General features: G+C 34.3%; 1 protein-coding gene across 7 annotated transcripts in view; it reads left to right on the plus strand.

The window, feature by feature from the left end:
• Positions 1 to 23971, plus strand: part of GRB10 (growth factor receptor bound protein 10) — a 263879-nt gene that overhangs the window by 96954 nt on the left and 142954 nt on the right. For 5 of the 7 annotated variants that reach the window (XM_031957203.1, XM_031957205.1, XM_031957204.1 and 2 more), the window contains one exon: positions 12220 to 12313. In XM_031957203.1, coding sequence (XP_031813063.1) covers positions 12220 to 12313 — 94 coding nt within the window. Of the gene's footprint in view, positions 1 to 12219; positions 12314 to 20655; positions 20739 to 23971 lie in introns of all 7 variants that reach the window. The other 2 variants (XM_031957208.1, XM_031957207.1) reach the window with 1 other exon arrangement.

Raw genomic sequence — 23971 nt, forward strand, 5'->3', positions numbered from 1 at the left:
TGGTGAATCCATTGATGCCCAATAGAAAGTAGAAATAGATCATTTAAGCATTTGAATATTACCTTACTTGAAATGTTAGAGTGAATTTTGTATCCTTGAAACATCTGGATTCTCTAATCAAAAATTACCATAATTTTTTTACATGGAAATTAGGTGCTTGTTGTGATAAGATAGCATAGTTACAATCTAGAGAATAACTTTGGATTTTGAGTTCAGAGAAATAATTGTGTTTAGAGAGCTAGCCATGTCTTTTATTTTCTTCTTTCTTTCTTCTGCATTCTTTAGAGAAGTTTTCAATACTCTTAAGCAACTTAAAGGGTTCAGATTTTCTAATCAGCAGTTCAGTGGCTTTCTTATTGATTATTTAGTTCATAGATATTAGTGCACAAATAAAACGCCAGTTGGAAATAAATTAGTGACCCTGGTCAAATTACTTTTTTGTCAAGCATGTTTTTGTAGATTAAAGACAGAGAAATCAATGCCATTTCAGTTTCACTATTGAGCCATGGTAATAGTGTCAGGGAATACTAGACTCTAAGGGACCTTAAAGATCATCTCGTCTTTATAACAGATGAGAAAAGCATGAAGCTCAGGTGGTTAAAAAGAGGCAGAATCTGGTACTAGAACTCAGGTCTTCTGCCTCTGTATTCCACTGGTCTTTCTACTTACCTTTTTTAGACTTTATGTAGCTCCTTTATTTTTTTTTTTAATTTATCATTGCAAATTTACTTTAGATTTTTCTTATACTTTGTGACTTGTAAGTTTTTGAGTTATTTTTAATTAATTATATTTGAGATTTATGTTGGTGAATGTTTAATTACCAGCTTTTAAAAAAGTTTAATCTAAAGTATTAACATTTTCTCCCATCACTTTCTTTAAATCTAGACTAAAGTGTCAAATCCAGCTAGAAAAGGTGTTTATTAAATCCCTATGTAAGGATCCTTTGGATCACATATCAACTCAGAAAAATCATATTACAACTAATATAGAAGTACCTTTTACATGATTGTACATATGCAGCCTGTGTCAAATTGACAAAAAAAATTGAAATTCAAAGTTTTATTTTAAAAATGAATGTTAAAACTTACCCATGTTAATATTATCCATATTCTGTTGTTTTTTATTTATTTTGTTAATTATTTCCCAATTACATTTTTACATTAGTACTATTTCTTTTTTAAAAGTTTTTATATTTTTGTATTATTAATTTTTTTAGGTTATACATGTACATTCTTTTTTTTTTTTTTTTTACATATTTTCATTATAAGTCACACTGGAAGAGAAATATCAGAGCAAAAGAAAAATCACGAGAGAGGAAAAAAAAGGTGAAAATAGTATGTCTCCATAGTTCTCTCTCTGGTTACACATGGCGTTTTCCATCTAAAGTTTATTGGCATTGCCTTCGATTACTGAATTGCTGAGGAGAATCAAATCTATCATAGTTGTACATCACATAATCTTATTGTTGCTGGGTACAATGTTTTCCTGATTCTGCTTGTTTCATTCAATGTTAGTTCATGTACATCTTTCCAGGCTTTTCTAAAATGAGCCTGTTCATCATTTTTTATAGAACAATAATATTTCATTACTTTCATATACCATATTTTATTTCATATACCATAACTTATGAAATCTGAATTCAGCCATTCCCCAATTGATGGGCATCCACTCATTTTCCAATTCTTTGCCACCATAGGCAGAGCTGCTATAAACATTTTTGCACATGTGGGTCCTTTTCCCTCTTTTGCTTTCTTTGGGATGGACACCCAGTAGTACCAAAGGGTATGCATTCCAATTACATTTTAATATAATTTTTTGACTTTCCTGTGTATTTGATACTTCTGGTCTATACCATTCATAAAACAATAAATCAAGCTCTAATTTATAGCTTGTGGAGATACAAGGTATAAATGCTCACAATGAAAATTTAACAATTAACTCTCATGTTAGAGATGCTGTAGCACACCTGTAGGTTGAGGTGGTCTATGTGTGCCATCTAACAAGGATAGGGATTGGACCTGAGATTTAATTGGTTTAAGGAACTGCCAGGGAGAGTTCCTTCTACCAATGTGGATCAGTCCCCTCATCCTTCTCTGAGATTTATTTAGTCTTAGGGAGTTAGTTGCCAGTAACCCTAACAGATAAAGTGACTTGCCCATTCTCTATCAGAGGAGGGACATGAAACAGGTTTTCCTGGCTTTGAGATTAACGCTCTTTTCACTGGTCTATATAGCTTCTCAGTAAACAGTAAAATTACTACTTAAAAATATATACAATGGAACAATTTGTGGTATGCAGATATAATGGAATATCACTAAACTATAACACCACTATCTCAAAGCCCTTGTAATGTATGTAATAAAACAAAATAAAGCCTCACATTGGCCCTGAAAATTTATGTCTCATTTTGCCATTTAAGTCTATTCCTTTTCTGTCAGGAACTTACTGGAATCATAGTTTGATTATGGCACTGATCCGAAGTTCTTAAGTTTTCAAAGTTGTTATTTTTCCTTGTTATTGTACAAATTGTTCTCCTGGTTCTGTTCACTTTGCATTTAGTAAGTGCTTCCTGTGTGCTGAATGCTGAAATTACAAAGATAAAAATATTATTTTGTCCTCCAGGACATTATGAGAGAGGCAACAAGGTACATAGTGAAAGGTAACATTGGTTAGAGACTCAGCACTTGGTTTTGAATCCTGGCTTTGTGATCTTGGGTAAGTCAGTTTTCTTGTCTGTAAAATGAGAGAGTTGACCTCTAAAGGCCAGCTCTGATTTAAGTATGATCCTGTGATCAAGACCACAGCTCATGTAGGTGACTGATTGTTAAAAATAGTCCCTAATGTTTATTTCCTAATAAATATTTTTCCTAATGGGATTCTTTGAATTGCAAGATAGCAGCAGATGTAGTGAATGAGCAAAAGAAAGAAGTAGAAAATTTTCACACATCCTGTATCCCCCCTCCATTTCATGATAAAACCCATTCTCCTCTTCCTTTCCCTCTCTTTCCCTTTCCTCCTTTTGCTATTCCTCTCCTCTCTTCTTTCTCTTCTCTTTTCCTCCTTCTCTTCTCCCTATCTCATCTTTCAGGATTGCTAGATCAGGAACATCCTATATATAGAGTTTGTCAGGTACTTTGATGAAATCTGGGTAAATCCTCTCATGTTATCCTTATAGAGAAGAGAAAGAGCTATCAGATTTAGTTAGATTTGACCTGGGTGAGCAATCTGATCCACCTGGCTTTGTATCAGCTTGAAGGAAGGTCATTGATTCAGTGCCCAGAGCATCCATTCTGTGTCCTGAATTGTAGCTTAACATTTTTTTTTTTTAAATTAGCACTCAACTCTTCCTTGATTAAGGAATAACAGGTCTATTTCTCCAATCTGACAATGACACAAAGCCAGAAGGAACAGATATTACACAGGATGACTCCATAATGATTTCCATACACAGGTATGTTGGGACTAATCTAATAAAATGAAATTTAATGGGGATAGATGCCAAATTCTTAAATTTGCATTCAGGAAATCAGCTTTACAAGTACAAGATATGAATCAACGAGTATTTATTATGGGGGAAGTATGAAGTTTGGTTAGTGGGGAGTTTATCTAGGGGAAATCTGAGGTTTCTGTGAACTGAAAACTCCATACAAGTCAACAATGTGATAGAACAAGTCATAAGAGCCATGTTGACTTAGGCTGTATCAAGAGAAGCCATCGGCTCAGGGAGATGATAATACTCTACTTGGGTCTGGTCGGAACATATCTAATTCATTGTGTTTAGTTCTGATCATTAATTTTAGGAAAGGACATTGATAGTCAAATATTTTGCTAAATATTCTTATTCCATCTCTCTTTCCCCTTCTGTTGCTTCCTCTTCCTCCCTCCTCTAAGATTTATAACTTGGAATTACCTTGTTGTGCCACTAGATGTCATTCGGGCACAAATTTAAGCTTCTCAGTTGTCCAATTAATTATGTGGGAAAAAAAATCTTCTTTTGGGGTAAATGTAAGATATATCTGTAGCTATGTATATATATGTATAATTAGACAACACATTCATTGTAACTCTTTGGTACAAGGTTTAAAAAATGTTGCTTTGACTTTTGATGACCTACCACTGAATTCTTACCAGAATTTTCAGAAGTGGTACTAACCAGGGTCAGTTCATAACTTTGAAAGAACAGTGTGACATGACCATTTAACAATTTTGCCCACAACATACCAAGTGCACTAGGTGGTTCAGGGTTGACCGAATATAATTCAAAGGATACAATTTGACTCTTGACATTTTGAAAAACGTGATTCCATTAAACAGTGGGAGTCATTTTTAAACAGTTTTATTAACAGAGACCGTGAAAGCAGTAACAGAAGCTTCTCATATTTCCTACATTTTCTTCTTTTGGTATTTATCAGGAGCCTCCTATGTTTCATGTGACTTAGTTCTAAGCACTCAGAATACAGGAATGATAAATAGCACATTTTCTATTCTAATAGTTTTATGGGCAAGAAAGGCAATCTGAGTAAATGCATAGATAATTAGGATACAGGAAGATGCAACATTCGCTTATCCCAAATGAGGCTATTTTCCATTAGCATCAATTGTACATTCTATTATAAAGTTTAGAATCTTGCTTTACCATCATTTGTTCAGTTGTAACATGGAGTCTGCTGAAGTAACTGGTCCCTATAACATTTTTTTTAATGCCTAATAATAGCAGATTTTTGCAGAATCATTTATGATGTTTGGTATACCTGTACAAGTTAGGCTCTAATAAGGATCTAAGAAAAGGACAGGAATAAGCCATGAGAAATTCAGAAAAGGAGAGATCATTTTAGCTTTACTAATTCACTTTAAAGTGGGGAAGGGGAAAGTCCAAAACTTTGTGGGATTGAAAAGGCAGAGAAGTTTAATATAGTTTAGGAAGAAAGAAACAAAGATGAAAACTAGTTCTTTGAACAAAATATATTGTCTTTCATGTTTGCCTGATAAATATTTTAAAATTTTATTCCATTTTTAAAAGTACAAAAAATACATATGATGAAAACTTTACTCAAAATTCAAAGGTTATGCTTTGGGGATTTGTTATTTAATTTTTTGAAAATTCACCCTGAAGTATTTTGTTTTAGTTAATAATAATTATTTTTTCTGTATATATAATGCAAACAATATGCTAGTAGAGATTACCTTTCCTGTTATGCATAGTTCATCTTTTTTATTTAATGAATATTTGAGTTATTTAATCCTGGTAAATACAATGACTCAATCATTATTTAGTTTTCTAATGTATATGCAAAATGTATTCAAAATAAAAAATATAAACACTGCTTGAAATATGGAATAATCAAAGCATTTGTTAAGTGTCTGTTACATAAGATGCATCATATGAGCTTATGGTTATACCTATCTTCAAGGAATTTATTCTGATGGGGAATATCATAGGTAATCATAAGTAAATAAAGCAAATTGGATGAGGGAGCAAAAACTAACCCCTGCGGGGATCAGAAAAAGCTTCATTTCAAAGTGTGTTGGAAGAAGAATCATTTGATTTTATTCTTCTATAAAACAGAGTAGCATCAAATGAGTAATGTAAATGCCAAGAAGACTTGTTTTTATCCTAGGGGCAATAAGGAGCCATTGAAGATTTCTGAGAAAGAGAATGATGTGAACAGTTGGTTTCTAGGAATTATTTTCTAAGCACAGTAGAAATCATCAATTCAGTTCCTTCATTTTTACACTTATTGAGACCAGAAAGGCTAAGCATTTGATGCTTCACATGGGGAATGGGCATTGGATTTGAAACATGGGACCTGACTACTGATCTGAGTTTTGCTACTTATTGTTTGAGTGACTTGAGGCTCTGTGAAACGAAGACTCTATCTAGATATTCTTCAAATTTCTTGGAACATTTAGAGATTTTTCTTTTTTTTTTTTTTAATTTAGTTCAACCAAACCTTACTTTTTACAGATGAGCAAATTGAGACCTAGTGTGGTTAAATGATCTGTCCACAATTACTCAACTTGTAATTGGTATTAAAAGGATTTGAACCCACGTTCTCTAATTCTAAAATTCTGTTTATTGTGACATGCCCTGGGGTTGGATCATGGCAAATGAAATGTTATTCTTTGAGGGTCCTAGGATTATAGATTTGAAGCTGGAAGTGAATAGAACACTATACCTCATGTTAGAATAGAACACTATACCTCATGTTAGAAAGATAAGAGTTAAAATCCTATTTCAGATAATTGTTGCCTTTGGCTGCCTCAACTTCCTCACCTATAAATTGGGGATAATAGGGATACCTCCCTACATGAATAAACAGAGACCCCAAAATGCCAGGCCAAGCAGGTCCTTTTAACTCCAAATGGAATGTTTATTTTGTTCTATCATACTGCCTCTTAGGAGCTGACTCGGGACAAGGGCTGACGAAGTAAGCTTATCATTTCCTTGCTTCTTCTCAGAGGTATCTTGTACCAGCTCTTCCAGAATCAAAAGGATAATTAGCTTTAGAGTAGAAGAGATAACTGAATGTTTTTTTTTTTTTTTTTTGAAAGAAATCTGCTACCCAGACCCATATAGAGAGAAGGCACTTCAGAACCCTAAAAAGCAGGAGAAGTTCTTGTTACTGTATTTTTATTTCTTCCTAAAAATGGATTTGAAACCAAAGATTTCTGTTCTGCTTTTTTTTTTTTTTTTTGAAAGCCAAACAAACTGACAAAGACTGTCCCTTTAAAAGAATCCCAACTTATAACAATAACACAACTTTTAACCTTGCCCCCAGTGTCCAGTTTTTGATTCTTTGGCACCTGGCAAGGGGCCATGATTTGTCTTGGAACTAGGACCTTATATAAATAGTTGTACTTAACCTTCCAGGCATTGTGAAAAATCTTTTAAATGACACAGGAGGCACATTTTTCTCCTTGTGGCTCTATACTGCTTTGAAAGGTACTCCTTGACATTGTATCTGTCCCCTTTGAAAACAAAACAATGTGATTCCCCTTTCCTGATTTTTCAAGATGATACTTCTGAACCATAACTCATGGTTATTTTTAGAATGGCCCTTTGGAGTTGGTAGTTGAAAAACAATGTAAACTGGTAGAGAAACATGGTAAAGCCATTTTCATTTAGGGGAAATCTGGATTCAGGTGCAGCATTTGTGGACACATCCTTGAAATGGGATAATAGACAAAATCTTTAAGCTCTCAGATCTTCTGGCATTTCTCTAAGATTTAGTTTAAGTTGATCAGCAACTGAGAACCTGCTGACCTGAATGAAATCATAGGTGTGGCCTGGAAAAAAATAGTTGTGTTTATAGACAAATTAGGAATTCGTCATAGGTCTTACATAGAATTCCAGAATAATTTGCCAAATCCACCTCTTGGTCTTTGACAGTAACTCAGGAAACTTTGGCAGAACTTTGTGAATTAGTTCTTGTGAATTAGTGTGAGCTTGAACTTCTTGAGGGAAGTAAGAGTTTCTGGAAAAAAAAAAGAATTATAATGGGGGGAGAGACAGGCAAGGGGAAGGAAGGGTGCAATTTGGCCCTAACTACTTCATATTTCATCTTCTTTGTGGTACATATCATTGTTATCTCCTTAATTTATAGACTTTTTTTTTTTTTAAGAGCGAGGATAATGTAGCTTAGTGGAAAGGATACTTGACCTGGATTTGGGATGGCTCACAGTTGAAATCTTGCTTCCAATATTTGCTGTTTATGGGACACTGGGCAGGTCATTGAAATTTCCCGGACCCAAAGTATCCTCTTCAGTAAAATAGGGATAATGATAGCACTTACTTTACTGGATGGCTGTTACTGAAATAGAATTGAATGGAATGAAAGTGCATTAAGTGCTTACTTTTGCTGAATACTGTGTTAAACTCTTGGGGGTGCAAGTGGAAAAACTCTGCTGTTAAGGTGTTAATGATATTATTAGGGGAGAAAACACATAAAGGAGAGTTTAGATTCATGTGAGGCAAGCAAAAGGAGGGTTGAATGGTCTTTAGAGTCTAGAGGACAAAAATATAATATATTTTATATTATAATATAAATATTTTATATAATTTATTATATTATGTATTATATATTCTATTATAGAAATATTTTATATTATGTGAAATATAAAATATTTTATATATGTGTGTGTGTATGTGTGTGTGTGTGTGTATATATATATATATATATATATATATATATATATATATTTACTTATTCCCATACCACTTTACTAGCGTAGTGGATCTCTTGGCACATCAGAAAATAGCTCTAATTATGGTATTGTGATTTTGCTTCATTTCTCTAATTATGATATTACACATTCATCCTTGCTACTCTCAGTATTCCTTCTTCTCTAGTATCTCCAACTACTTCTGTGTCACAATGAGCTGAGAAATCAGTAAATTTTTTAGAATTTTGTGTAAAGTAATAATAAATAGGCTCTGAATAAAGTGATGTTAAGAGAGCAACTTGTGAGGTCAGTGCATGAACTTTAGTGCTTGGACTTTATGACACTGGCTTTGGTTGTTCAGAGGTCTTTTTTGCTCACCTTGCTAGTTTTCTCTTTGTTCTTGATAATTGACTTCTCCAGATAAGTGAACTCTAGATAAGGAGTGTCCTTTTGGGTGTGTGCAGGAAGATATTAGTGTCTGGATATATCCATTCTGGGCATGAGACAGGCATAGAGGTCAGAGGAAACATTAGGCAAGTTCATTCCTACTTTCACATGAATTCTTAGTTATTCCAAGACATCTTCTGGAGTGGATTGGAACACAGCAGCCTCACAAGGGTAATGTATAAGTATGTGGATTATTTCATGAAGGATTGTGGACAGGACTTAGAACTAGTTGAGCACAAATTCCTTCATTTCAAATGTAGGATCCTTCAAAACTGAGTTCCAATCTACTTTTCCAGTTTTGTTATAAATTACACTTTCCTTTACATCTTCTCCAATCCAGCCAAATTGGCTATTTTTCAACTCTTTTTCCTCCTCCCTATCTTTACACCTTTACACAATTTTCCTTCTTGCCTGGACTGCACTCTCTCCTTACTGTCTCCTTCCCTTCCCTAAGATAAACTTTTTTTTTTCTTTCTTACTCTGCCCCATCCTAGGGGAAAAATTATTGTAACAAATAAGTAAAGTTTTTGCAGAATTATAATCTTGAAACCCAACAACCCACAGTGATGTGTATTGCAAGTATTAGTTTCCCATTTGACAGATGATAGGTTTCCACTCAGAGAAATCAAAAAATTTGTTTAAGGCCACTCCATTGGTAAATAGTAGAGTCACAACTAGGCCCTAGGCCTTCTATTCCAGGGATTCCTACTTCTACTATATCATCCTTCCTCATGTTTTGCTGCTTTGTGGCTAGGAGGTCATGGTAGACATTGGTCAAATCACTTAATAACCTCTCCATGCCTCAGTTTCTTTGTCTTTAAATGCAAATAATAACTCCTTTTTTGCTGAATTGTCAGGGTCCAAAGAGATTAGCATATAAAGCACTCTTCAGATCTTAAAGCTCTGTATTAATGCCAGATTTTATTTTTAATGAATATTACCACTGATTTCTTTATAATCAGTGCATCTCAAAAATATGTTTTCACATCCCCTTCAACTAAGAACATTTTGCTTCCACTTTTGATTCTCGTCCAGTTATCTGAGAGGCATTGTACTTATTCATATATTGGTGAGCCAATTCAACTCTTATGTTATTTCATCATTTCACTGATTGTATCTGGCCAAATCTCAGCCTTGGATCTCTTCCACCATTCACACATATGCTGTTGAATGAAGATGGGTAGATGAATCCTTCTGTACCTCTCATATCAACCCTACTCTCCACGGCAGCTTTTCTCAACATTTTCATCTCTCCTCAAACCTCTTTTGGCCCCTCATCCTTCGCTTTCAGAGAAACTATATTTTATGGAAAACAATGAGCTTATCCCCATCAGCTCCATCTTTCCCCTTTCATCCCATCTTATCACTCACTTGTCTTCTACTATCACTTCCTCCTTTATGAAGCTGCGTCTTCCATGGAGAGGCTGCTTTATACTTTGCCAAAGCTAACCCATCTATTCACCCAAGTAGTCCCATTCTATCTGTCTCAGTCATTGAGACTTTTTTATGATTTATTTTCAGTCTCCCTTTGGATATCGGTTCATTCCCTTCTGCCCATGTCTCCCATTTGGAAAAGACCCTTACTTCCATCCCTAATAACCATTGTCTTAACTCTGTCTTCTGTGGTTAAATTCTTTGAAATAGTCACCTACCCACAGGAGCTTCCACTTTCCTCTCATTCTCTTCTTAATCCCTCAGTCCTAACTCGATCATTCTGCCACAGCTGTTCTCTCCAGAGTTGTCAGTGATCCCTTTATTGCCAAACCTACAGTTTTTTCTCAGTGTTCATTCTCTTCTCCTTCTGCAGCCAATGACACTGTGGATCACCTTTTCCCTTTAGGTTTTTTGGTTCTCTCCCTTCGCAAGTGACCACTCCTTTTCTACCTTCCTTACTGGATCTCATCCAGATTGTGCCCTCTAGCCATCGGTGTTCTACAGAGTTCTATCCTGAGTCCTCTTCTTCTGTTTTCCCTTTAGTAATTTCATTAGCTAACATGGATTTAATTGCCATCTCCATGCTGATGATTCTTCAATCTACCTGTTCCACCCCAAGCTCTCTGCTGACTTCCAATCTGCCTTTCAGACAACTTGAACTGGATACCTAGGAGAGACATCTTAAACTCCTCAATATGTCCAAAACAGAACTCATTAATTATCTTTCTCCCTAAACCTCCCCTGTATCTGTGGAGAACAAACACCATCCTCCCAGTCCCTCAGGGGTGAATCTTACTCCTCACTATTGCTCATAGCCAATTCTGTCTTCCACCTATCCTATTTCTCATATCCAATCTGTTGTTAAGAACTTTTAAGCATCTATTGAATATGACTCCTCTTTTCTCATGGATTATCATAATAGTGTGCTGGTGGGTCTTCCTGCGTCGTCTTTCCCCTCTTGAGTCCATCCTCCATTCAGATCCAATCTGTTATTTCATCATTTCACTGATCATATCTCAACATTTTCATCTCTTCTCAAACTGCTTTTGGCCCCTCATCCTTCACTTTCAGAGATACTATATTTTCAGCCACTAAAACTCATATCCAATCATGTCTTTCCCATACTCAATAAACTCTAGTGGCTCCCTATCACATCTGGAATCAAATACGAAATGTTCTGTTTAACCTTCAAAACAACATAAAGTAATCCCCTCCTACTTTCTGGACTTCTACCTTATTCCCCCAAACATACTTTTTGATCAATAACATTGTATTCTTTACTCTTCATTGAAAAAGCTCTGAACTTGACTGTTTCCTGCATTCTTGGAATACTTTTTCCGCCTCTGCCTAGGCTACAGATCTCCCTAGTTTCTTTTAAGTCCCACCTTCTACAAAAAGCCTTCCCAAACCCAATTCTATTAACTTTTCCCAGTTAATTATTTCCTACTCATCTTGTATGTAACTTGTTTGTATGTATTTATTTGCTTGTTTTCTCTTCCTTTAGATTATAAGCAAGATTATAAAGACTGTCTCATGACTCTTTCTATCTCTAGCACTTAGCATATTGCCTAGCATATAGTAAGCAGTTAATAAATGTTGATTAACTGATGATTGACTATAAGATTTTGTATGTGAAATTTCTGAATTTCTAGTGTTTTGTCAAAGAAATTCTTTGAGACTGCTACTCTCATTAGACCTCTGTCCTAGGTGGAAGCAGGGTTTACCCTAAAATATTTAGTCTTATGGAAGACTCATGTGTAATATGAAATTAGAATGCAAGACCAGCTTCTGATTACCTACTATTTTTTGTACATTTGGTTCATTGTCATTGTTGATTTCATACTTTTCCCTATGCCCAGCGGGTCCTTCCCTGCTTTCTTTGCTTATTGAATTCTTTTCATAGTAATTCTTTTAAAGTGTTTATTCAAGAAAGCCATTTGTACCAGAAAAAATAGTTTATTTATTCTAGCACCCCGGACAAATCAGTTCTACCAAGTGGGTCTTGAAATCTGAGGACCCGGGATATAGGATATAGGGATGATGAGTTCCTATAGGTGTTATTGAAGTTGCAGTTTTTAGCATTATGAGATCATACATTCATACATTGGAGAGATGCCTAAGAAGTTCATGGAGAATGTGAAATTCATGTTTTGATTAGACTTTTCTGCTTTTTAGGACAAGGTAGATCAGACTTCTACTCACAGTCAGAGCGATATAGTGGAACCTGGATTCCAAGAACAACCTACCCAAGTCGCCTTAAATCACCAAGGTAAGACTTAGTAAAAGTGGGCTGTGAGAAATGGATATAATGGTGATATAATGGTGTGGACAGTGTTCTCTTTCTACCTGTAATTTCCAAAAAACTCAAATTTCTTGTCTAAATTAAAGTGACCGTTTCAAGCAATAATAACAAATGAAATAACAAAATCCTTTGTCTAATAAATAGTGTAATGAGTAACTATGTAATGAGAAGATGTTCTTATGAATAAATCTAAATCTTGCCATATGCATCAGTCAGCTTTTGGCTTAGATCAGAAGGGCAGAAGGTATAGCAAGAATCCATTTTAAAATTTAAATTGTAAGTTTCTTGTGGGCAAGGGAACCTGTAGAAGCATCTTCAAATTCCAAACTCTTGCCTTATAAATGATATCTATGTGTAAACCATTGTTGCAAACTCCTTACCTTACCACTTACTTCCTACCATTAGAATCCCCACTGATGATAATCATAAAATTATAGTATTTTATGCATGAAAGTGACCTTAAAAATCACCTAAACAAAGCCCTTTTTTTTTTCAGATGAAAAAATTGAAGCCCTAAAATAAGTGACTAGTATAATATAGACTTCTTCCTTGTACTTGATCACCTCACTAGACTATCTGTTAGAGGGTTGTAAGAAAATTTGCTTTTGTATTTCAAGTAAGGTTCATATTCCTTTAGTTGATATTCACAGTTATCCATGAGTTAGTGCTATCCTTCTTTTTTAGCCTATATAACTTCTTATTCACAATACTCAATGCCACATTCAAATTTGACTGCCTACTGTCCTTGTATATAGTTTCTTTAATTGGCAATGTTTATTTATGCTATTCTGCTGTGACTGACATGTCTGTCCCCTGCCTTCTTTTGCATACAGACTGATCCCATCCTTTTGCATACAGACTGATCCCATCCTTTAAAATCTACCTTAAATATCACTCCTCCAAGAAGCTTTCTGTGATAGCTCTTATTGGTAATTAATTACCTTTTTTCTCATGCTTCCCACCAAGCACTTCATATTTCTCTTATCATATCTTATTTAGCCATTTGGAAATGTATTATCCTTCTATTAGACTATAAGTTCTGTGAGGGAAGGGACTGGTTTTAATATAAATTTTTATATCCTCCCATAATGTTCTTCACCTGGAAAATAGGTTCTTAAGAAGTATTGAATTTTTTAAAGTTGCTTGCTAATCAGTTACAAATCTGGAACTAAGCATTTTTCTCCTGGTTCTCAATTTAGAATTTACCTACATCATGGATTAAATAGTCTTATAATGGCTAACCTGGGAATTTAAACACTATTTAAAATACTTTTATAAAAGAGAAGATTTAACCCTTCTATATGATGAACACTTTCTTTAAAAAAAAGAATCGCCATGTGCTAGAAATGGTTACAACAATGACTAGTATAATGACAATGGCTATTTATATTATTGTTTTTATTATAGCTAACACTTATATAGTACTTTTAGATTTGTACTGTACTTTCTACATATTATCTCATTTGATCCAAATAATATGAAAGAGAATGAAATTGCCTATCTTTTTAACAGATATCAAAAACTATTGAATTGGGTGTTATGCTTGACTTGGCTATCTGTGCACAGTTAGACAGTCAACTTATTGTAGATGAGAATTTATAATAAAGAAGAAAAAATAGTAATGAGAAGATTTGGTGCAATTGAGCTGATTTACTATGAATTGTTTGAATAAACTATTGAAAAATTAAAAGTGGGAAATATACAAAAAATGACATTGACATTTAAATAATTTCATCCAGAAGTAAAGCCAAAGCAAATTAGTTGCTACAACAAGTAAACCAAAAGAACCCAGAAAGTGCCTTAGTCAGCAAACATTTGCCTTATTTGCCAAATGGAGAGAGATGTCAGCCAAAGGCAATACTGGTTTAGAACATAAACTTGTCTGTAAACTCTTATGAAAATTGATGGATGATTGTTAGCAGTATCATCCCATAAAGCAGAGAAAAGCAGTAGAGGATAAAACCATTTTAAAGAGAGTTGGCAAGATATTTAGCTTTGCAGAGCCATTTTTAAAGGCATTCAAGTATGAAAATGAGGAGTAGTGCAAACAGAATAAAACTGGAAAAGATTTGCCAGAAAATTATTTTTAACAAACTTTTAACTTGCCTTTTTTGAGCACCATGGAACCACTATGCTTTGACCCAAGCATCACAATCCCAGAGGGAATTACAGAAAAGAAAAAAATGGTACCAAAAGGAAAGAACAAGTGAAAACAAAAACAGAACAAGCAGCTAGACTGGATCAATTTCCATAGAGTAGGAGCTCCATCCTGGAGACAAATACAATTACAAAAGCATTGAAGGACTGATATAAGAAAATAAGGAGACAATACCAAAGGAATATAAAAAAATCTCAAACCTTATTAGTATGAAAAAAGTAATAAAAGGAACATTATTAACTCCTATTCTATATACCCATTTCATCTATACAAAATCTTTATGGAGGTCATTTATATGTGAATTAAATATACCCTGGATAAGGGTATTAGTAGGGAATAAACAGGCTTTCTTTCACAAATGATTTCTAACACTGTGGTACATCTCACAATTGACTGAAAATCCCATAAGATTACTTTATATTGATTACAAAAAAAATATTTGCTCTGGTAGAACAAAACATTTTCTTACAGGCTCTATTACAACAAGGCAACTCTAACCATATATCAGGATCAGAAGAGGTATTAACAAAACTCAATCCCATTCAGTGACTCTCCCAGTATCAGGTGAGGTTCAAAACAGGATAATGGGTATTTGCCAAAAGTATTTTCTGTTGTGATAAAAGAGATCTAACACAGTTCAGAAATGCTTCTATTTATTGATGACATTGTGTTGATTGTATCAAGTCCCAAGACACTGCAGAGTTTACTGGAAGATTTGTAATCCCTCAGAGGAGTGTGGACTGTATCAATACAAAATGAACCAAATTTCTATTTGCATGTGAATGGATTCCCAGTAGGATTTTTTCACTAAGTATATGTATCTGGAACATATAACCAGTGAGCTGGAGACTCAGAGTTAAAAAGGAGTAGGAGAGAGGAATGAAGCACTTATACTTATTCTGATCTTCCCATAAAACCAAAAGTTCATCTTTTTGATAGAAAAATTTTACTAATATTGCATGATTATGAAAACTGGAATACCACTATTTCCTCTAAAGATCTAAAATTAAATCATGCTGAGGAAAGGTATAAGGTGGTGTGAACTACCACCAATGAAAAATCCTTAAAGAAAAAGTAAAGGCTCTCATCAAAGAATAGCGCAAGAGGATGAGAAGATGGCTTGTGGTAAAAGCAATAAAAGATGGATGGTCAGGGGATTATCTTGGTACAAGTGAAGAAGGCTCCAGAATCCTCATGATTCTGCAGAGAATTTTCAGAATGATGCAGACTAGAATAGGCAGACATGCCTTTAGGCTATGTCATTGGAGGAAACTCCTGAATGAATAAAATCATATATTTGTATATTTGAATATATCTCTCTAGGGAAATGTGTTCTAGGTTCCAAATAAACTTTTGAGCTATCCATTAGATTTCATTATATACCCTACAACATCTAGCAGAATTTATACAGGTATTCCAAAATATTTGGCAATCTGTATGTATTTATTCATGAGTTAACTAAACCAGGAAGAGAAACAGTGTTGATGGTAATTGAAATGTGCTATTTGCAATGGTTGCTTCTAACATCTGAGATCAATTCATTAATTTATTCATCCATTCAGCAAACATTGTGTGTATTTTGTTGCAACTATCCCCTTTGATTAAAAAGGGAAGCCTGTCACATTAACTCCCAGGACAGGGAAAATGAGGCTGTAAGAGGTTGGTAAAATTCTCCAGTAAGGCACAAAAATCTTTATTTTTTTTTCTCCCACAAGTTAGCCTGAATTCTCCTTGCTAATGGAAGAATATCCAATTTCTTCTTGTCTCCATATGCCATTAATTCAGCAGGCAGGTTTGTTTTGTTTTGTTTTGTTTTTTAACCTGTCTCTCTCTTGGGTGGTGGCTGACAGGCAGATGTGGCTTCTAAGGTGCCTCAGAGACCAAGATACACCTCTCTTAGTGGCTCCCCTAATTTCTGAGTCATGAAAGAGCTCCTTATAAAAACCCACTGAGTTCACTGACCCATGTGACCAATGGCTAGCTAGCCATTTCTTTGCAATGCACCTGTTATTTAGAATGAAAGATTAACTGTGACTTTCCTTGACCTGTTACCTCTCCCTGGCAAAGAGGATTTATTGCTTTCACTTGATTAACTTGTTCCTAAAGTAAGCAGCTTATTCTTGTTTGACAGTTCCTAAAAAAAGCTTTATCCTATTTCTGAGCATTATGTTGAATGAAGAGAAAAAGAATTTCTCTTGGAAACAAGGTAGTTTTGGATGTTGTGGCTCTTAACCAGTTCCTTATTTGACCATCACTGAAGGATCTATAAGCATGTCAGTGGGCAGGACTTCTAAATGTAGATGCACTGGTATGGGATCTTGCCTCACTTGGAAACAGGCACTTATTTCCTAATTATAAAATAGCCCCTTTATCTGGAAGTCCAATTTTGTTGAGCACTTTTTTGCACTTGGGATTTTGCTGAGAATCATAATGCAAGGGTTAAAGTAACTTGGTATAATGCAGAAGCGCTGGCTTAACCACTTACTATATGTGTGATATAGGGGAAAATCACTTAACCTCTTTGACTTTTAGGATACTCATTGGTAAAATTGGGGGGGGGAGGGTTAGATGAGGTGATCTCTAGAGTTTTTAAGCCTGTGATGTTAAGTCCTTAACTAAAACTAATAGGAGTTTGACCTTCCTTTCTCAGAGACTGTATATAATTATTTCTTTTATTGTCCCAACCAGCTCAGCTTATAGGATTTAATCTCATGTTGGATTTGCTACTAGTGTAACTTTGGCAAATTATTTATGCTTTCTGGTAGGTCTCAATTTCCTCAACTGTAAAATGAGGGGATTGTACTTGATATCTTAACTTTGCATGTCTAAATTCTGTGACCTATATTTATACAGATGCCACTATGTATCTTAAAAAATTTAAAAAGTGTGTAGTGCATTTTATAAATATCTCTATCCAACTAGTTTATTTTTGTTTAAGAAACCCTGGAACTTAAAGGAGTGAACTTTGAATTGATCCAAAATGACTGTTTCCCAGATGATTCCAGGTAGAATAGCTTTTGTAACTTTATGAATTGGACATATGATGTTGTGCCATTCAAAAGAGACATAAGAAACTTAAGAAGTATATAATGCATTTTATAAATATCTCCATCCAACTAGTTTATTTTTGTTTAACAAAATCTGAAACTTAAAGGAGTGAACTGTGAGCTGATCCAAAATGACTGTTTTCCAGATGATTCCAGGTAGAATAGCTTTTGTAACTTTATCAATTGAACATAAGATGTTGTGCCATTCCAAATAGATATAACCGTTAGTGGTAATTGCAATAGATAGATGACAAATATTAAACAATGAATAATTTGAAAAAAAGAGATTAAATATCTTTCATATCATTGACTAAAAGGTAAAAGCTATTTTTAAAAAATAAAACAGCAAATGTGATTACATAAAATTGAAAAGCTTTTACATAAATGAAATCAGCACACCTAAAAGCCATTTGCTTTTAGGGAAATGGTAAAAAGATATGAACCAGCAGTTCTGAAAAGAACTATTGAGTGTTAGCAAAGAATGTTTCGGGTAACTAATAAGAGAAATGCACATCAAAACAGCCCTGACTTTTCTGTTTACAAACAGCAAATTGATGATTGTGAAATAAGTAACAATCCAGAATTTTAAATTTTGGATGAATTATGTAAAGTTGGTCATACTAATGCATTGTTGGTGAAGCTGTGAATTGGTCTGACTATTCCAGGTATCTTTTGAATTATGTAAAGAAAGTAGTTAAAATATCCTTGTCCTTTGATTCATCTTTTCTATTGCTAAACAAAAATTTTAAAAAGTTCTTTAAAAGAGAGACTCCATATACATCAAAGACAGAAAGGAAACAGTCCCCCTTTTGTATTTGGCACATGTAGACCATGTCTGGAGTATTATGCAAGTTTGTAAGTACTACCTTTTAAGAGGGTCATTGAGGGAAATCTGAAATTTAAAAAAGGTCATTTAGTGCTTGTATACTTTTATAGCAAATTGAGGACTGTTGGAAGGATTTCCTTAATTAAAACTTGAATCCTATTTAAGTGACAGTTTTTTTCTCTTCTTAAAAAATTCATTTTGAATTTAAGAAAGACCCCTCAAAAATGAATATATCCATATACAATGACAAACAGAGGAGGATTGTACAGGATGTTGTGATTCTTGCTGTATTAAATTTGATAAAAGTTGTTTTTCCTAAAAATTAAATAATCTTTTTATTTCCCTTTGAATTTCTTAAACTTTTGTACTTTTTGCTCTATAAATTAGAAGCATCTTTTGTTATACAAATATAAAATGCACTTCTATACTATGTAGTATTTTGATTGAAAATCTTGATAGAATTTGAATTTAATGAATATGAGAGGCCAATGAAGCCATGGAAGACAAACATTCTGCAAAACAACCATGGTTTTTGTTATTGGTTAATCACTTAGTTACTGAGCTTCTTGGTTTTCCTTCTATTGAAGTGACTAAGCCCTATTGACACACATCACATATGACTGTAAAAATGTTTCATGTAACCTTTTCTGTTACTCAGCAGGTGCTTTATTCAGTTTCTACTTTGCCTTTCACACTTTGTACTTTATTACAAGATATTTTACCTTTCCATCTTTAATATCTTGCAGCTGTGTAAATATAGTTGATATGACCTTACTGTTGATTACATCACCTATCTGTCTTACTTATAAAAACGTTATGAATAGAAGACATTCTGATTATGAAAATTATCTTGAAGCTTTTTTGTCTTTTAGTCTTAAATTTCTTTTACCAACCTGATATTTGATCATTTCTTTTTATTGCCTGTGTGCTTTATAGAAACATCATTTTAAAAATAGAATTTAATTTAATAAGAAACAGATCTTAGTTTCTTACTAGTTTTGGAATAGGGTTAGGTTATTGGAGTTCTATAGTATAACTTAATTGTGTCTTTTCCTATATGTAAATATTTCTTATGAACTCCAATGATTATTGACTCCAGGAAATCAACTCCATTCACTTACATGTAATCACCCATTCTAAACAGTTGACTTCTTTCATGGAAGCCTTTCTGCTCTCTTGTGGCTTGGCAGTCCCAGATAGTCATTGTTTCTTGGGGTTTGCTTATATCTTTGGTATTAAAAGAATCTCAGAAGTTCATCTGCATTGATTTAGTGTGGAATTTATGTGCAAAGTAGTCTGTATTGCAATTTTTTTCTCTTCAGATGGTCATAATCCAGAACAAGACTATGTATCTAAATGGGATCATGGTTACCTTTATCAAGAGCAGAAATGATAAAACTATTTTAGACGTCCATCAATAAAAGTGGGAAAGTAATTTATCAAGCAGAATAAAATAGATTTGGGAAATTATTTTTTCAGGGCCATTGTGCATCTTTCCAGAAATTAGAGTCATATTAGAGTTTTTCTTCTGATATATTTTAGCACCTCTGAACTATTGATCATATACGGGTTTGGAAGTTCTAAGGAAGGTGGTGAGCTGCACTTCTAATATTTCACCACTGTATTCTTTTGTGGAAGATAATACTGGTTGAGATGAGGCCTGAAAGGGAAACTAAAATGTTAACTTCAGACCTGTCTTCCCTTTGGAACCATCTGGTTTGGTAAACCACTTGTGGATGCTTTCCTTCTTTTAAAATCAATCAATTAATCAATCAATCAGTCAACATTTATTAAGCATCTCTTGTGTCAGGCACTATTCTCTAAGTGCTAGAGAAAACAAAAAACAGACCTGCCCTCATGCAGTATACAAAATAGAATGTAAGATTGTAGCAGTGATCAGATATACAGAGTACCAATTATCTCTTGATTTGGATAGTATGCATTTATTAATGCAGCCTAAATGAATTACCTTGACTTTTGGGAGATAGCCAAGTTATAGTGCTTATTTTTTATATTGAGCTTGAAGTTAACTCAGAATTTAAAAATTTTTCACCAGGATTGGTATTAAGTCTCAGCTTCCCCATTATGTATTTGTGCATTAAAACAAAAACCCAAATTTGGTTTTACATTTATCTCAATTAAATTAAATTTTTAAAACTTGGCTTATTCTTCCAACCACTCAGAATCTTTTTATATGCTTATTTTATTATCCAACATATTAGTTAATTCTTCACAGTTTTGTCTTGTGAAGATTTGTCAACTTTTGTTGTTTCCACAGAATTTTCAGAAATGTAGAACAAATCTACATTGTGAAGTGACGAGCCACTGTTCTTTCCGTGATGTCCTGCTGCCTCTCCATAGGTAATTTTAACGAGGGATACAACAAATTCTCTCTTAGTAGCTTTGTAGCTAGTGGCAGGATAGCATGGTAGATGGAGAATTCTCAAAATCACGAGGGACTGACTAGTTTTAAGTCTTTGCTCTCACATAGACTGGTTGTATGACCCCAGGCATGTCTTTTAACCTCTCATTACCACCAGGCAACAAATAGGTCTTCTGATTCCTGAGCCAGGACTCTTTCCAAGTACCATATTGTCTTATTAACTAGCCTGGCTGAAGAATGAAGTGCATTGTTTAAATGGATTTTCTAGATGACTGAGGTTATTAATTAATTCAGGGAAAGTACATCTGTGCCCATCACGAGATACAGAGATTTACCTCCCGAAGTCAGTGTTACACTGGTTGATCTCTCAGTTTTAAAGTATAGTAGTTTACCAACCACAAATCTTTAACCTGTTTGGTAGCCGATTATCAACAGCAGCTCCAAGTTAGCTTAAAAGACGTTTTTTTTAAAAGCATAGAATTGACCTTGATCTTTTTAAGCAGAATAAACTTAATTAAGAAAATGAAACATTTCTTCCAAAAAAGCATGCAGCTTTAGAAGTCCAAGAAAAATAGTATATTTTTTTGTTTGTTTGGTTTGGACCTGGGATTTAATATATATAGGTAACTCCAGGTATGGAAATTTACTCTAGAAACCAATTCCTTTTATGAAAACTCCCTAAACTGAGGTAGACAGGTAATTTATCTGACTTAGAGTTTTAGATCATTTGCCTGGGGGTAATTGACTTAATCCCTGGTCTTTGCTAACTAACTCTAAAGCCAGCTCTCTGTCCATTGTAATGTTGTTGAGTCCATGTCTGATTCTTTGTGACCACATTTGGGGTTTTCTTGGCAAAGACACTGGAGTGATTTGCCATGCCTTCTCCAGCTCACTTTACAGATGAAGAACTGAGGCAAACAGGGCCAATAACTTGCCCAGGATTAAGATGTAGCATGCACAGTGACCATGTCCTGGTAAAACCATGTTAGCAGAAGGGCTAAATTAGTTGAGGGCAATCAACAAGCCTCAACTCCATTGGTGCATTAGGGAGATGTCTACCCCAAATGTGTGAAGACTTCCCCAAGTGGAATATGTGGATGAGAACAATTTATTCCAGTGGCCGCAAAGGCAGCTGAAGCAGGTTCTGTGAAGCACTTAGAGCTTGGTCAGTCATCAGAGACACCAAGTCAGCCACTGCATCCTGGGCCACTGCCATTCTTCTTGATTTTTACTTTGGCTCTGGACTTCAGTGGACTCTGGAAGAAAGTGCAATGAATGATTTTGCTCATGGTTTGCCTTACTTAAATCCAATTCACGTGGAAACAAGATATCACTCTATAATATCATGGATCCTCTTTGAAAATGAAGGCTGAGCAACAACTGCCAGTGTTGTTTATTTAAAAATTGAAGTCTGATTGGATATAATAATTTGAAACTACCAGATTTCATTTCATTAAATATACAAATGGAATAAGTTTTTTTAATACAGAAGACTCCTAATATTACAGGTGGAATATTAATCCAAGCCCCTTATTTTATTTTATAATACATCTAATATATAAAATAAATAATATTATTATTTATTTTATAAACTAGAGGAAGGTAGTGAGTTTTAAGGTAGAGAAATGGCTTGCCCATAGTTACACATCAAGTTAGTATCAGAATTTGAACTAATACTCAAAGAACACCTGGGTTTGAATACTAGCAGACCTTTGTCTTCTTGGCAAGTCACCATCTCTGGGACATAGTTTCCTTATTTGTTTAAAAAAAAAAAAAAAGTGTGGTGGGAACTAGACTACATGGTCTATGTTTCTGAGTCTTCTGTGACATATCCCTACAGGATTCCCTTCTTTCTACAATAATACTTTATTAAATGAGAAACTACCTTTATAGTTCTTAACAGCAAAATTCATTCTGATTAGAGTTTGAATATATTTTCTTTCTAAGGCCAAAGTCATACCTTTTATAGATCGAAGGCATCAAGGTTAAAAAACAGTTGTTTTTCTCTCCAGAGAAAATGGGCACCTGCTCCTACTTCTACTATCCCCAAATTTTATAATTATTGATCAGAGATCGAACATTCCAAAGCCGATGGGATGGAATAGCTTAACTTGAAGAAAACATGGCTGTATTGGGTGGTTCATCTGTGTTGAATAAGGGCTAAGGGATTGTCGATTGGTAATTACATCCAAAAATGTTTGGAGAAACTCACTATTACCATCTCACTCACTCGATAGTGTCTTACTATTGGCTGTTCCCTCTCTTTTCTTATGATTTTGAATAACTTTTTCTTCCCATTCTAAAGAATAACAGCATTGCAGGGCCTATTAAAATAGATGGGAAACATGACTTCATGACAAAGTGCAGTGTTAGTCTTAATTTCATTGTGGTAAACTGTGTTAGAACTTGCTAGGTAAAACATTTCAGGAGGATCTCTTTAGACAGAACCATCCTCTCAAGAAGCAGTTAAGAGAACCAGAGAACCCAAGTCTGTGTACTTTTGTGAAAAGACTTGTAAAAACTGATCCCCAGGGTCATTTTAAACATTTTTTCCTTCACATGAAATATCTATCTAAAGGTATTAAACAAAATTTGAGAGGGGGAGATGACTTTTATCTTAGCTTATATGTGAATTCTAATTAAATTGTTAATTTGTTGTAGAGCCTACTATATTTCATTTTGTCAAAAGATGTCCTGATGGATGAACTTAAACAAAGGCAAAATATCAGTACTTTACACAGTTCCTAAAATGCAATAAGTGCTTCATGAATGCTTTTTTAACTTACAGAAACCTAAGTTCTTGGGTAATGATAGTAAATGAGTTACATAGTGTTTTGTTCCATTTATTCCACTATGTAACTCTTCTCTTTTATTGATGGCTCTTCCCAAGGTCCTGTTTTACTTTCTTTTAGCCTTGTGATAACTGAAGCATCCTTAAAGCCATGAAAATATACATATAGTTTGCAAGTGTACTTGTCTTATCTAATTACATCTATCCATCATAAGACTTAATCAACATTTGTTGAATTGAATTGTATTTGATCAGACTATATCTGGCCGGGTTAGCATACAATCCCTTAGAGAAAGCTTTCTGGACCTTAGTAATCTTAATTTAAAAAAATTCAGTCCAGCAAACCAAACAGCATTTAAGTACCTTTTTTGTACAATGGACTGAGAATGCAAAAATTAAAAGGAAAGCAAATAGATTTAT

The sequence above is a fragment of the Sarcophilus harrisii genome, chromosome 1, assembly GCF_902635505.1.
Source record: "Sarcophilus harrisii chromosome 1, mSarHar1.11, whole genome shotgun sequence".
Classification (NCBI taxonomy): Eukaryota; Metazoa; Chordata; class Mammalia; order Dasyuromorphia; family Dasyuridae; genus Sarcophilus; species Sarcophilus harrisii.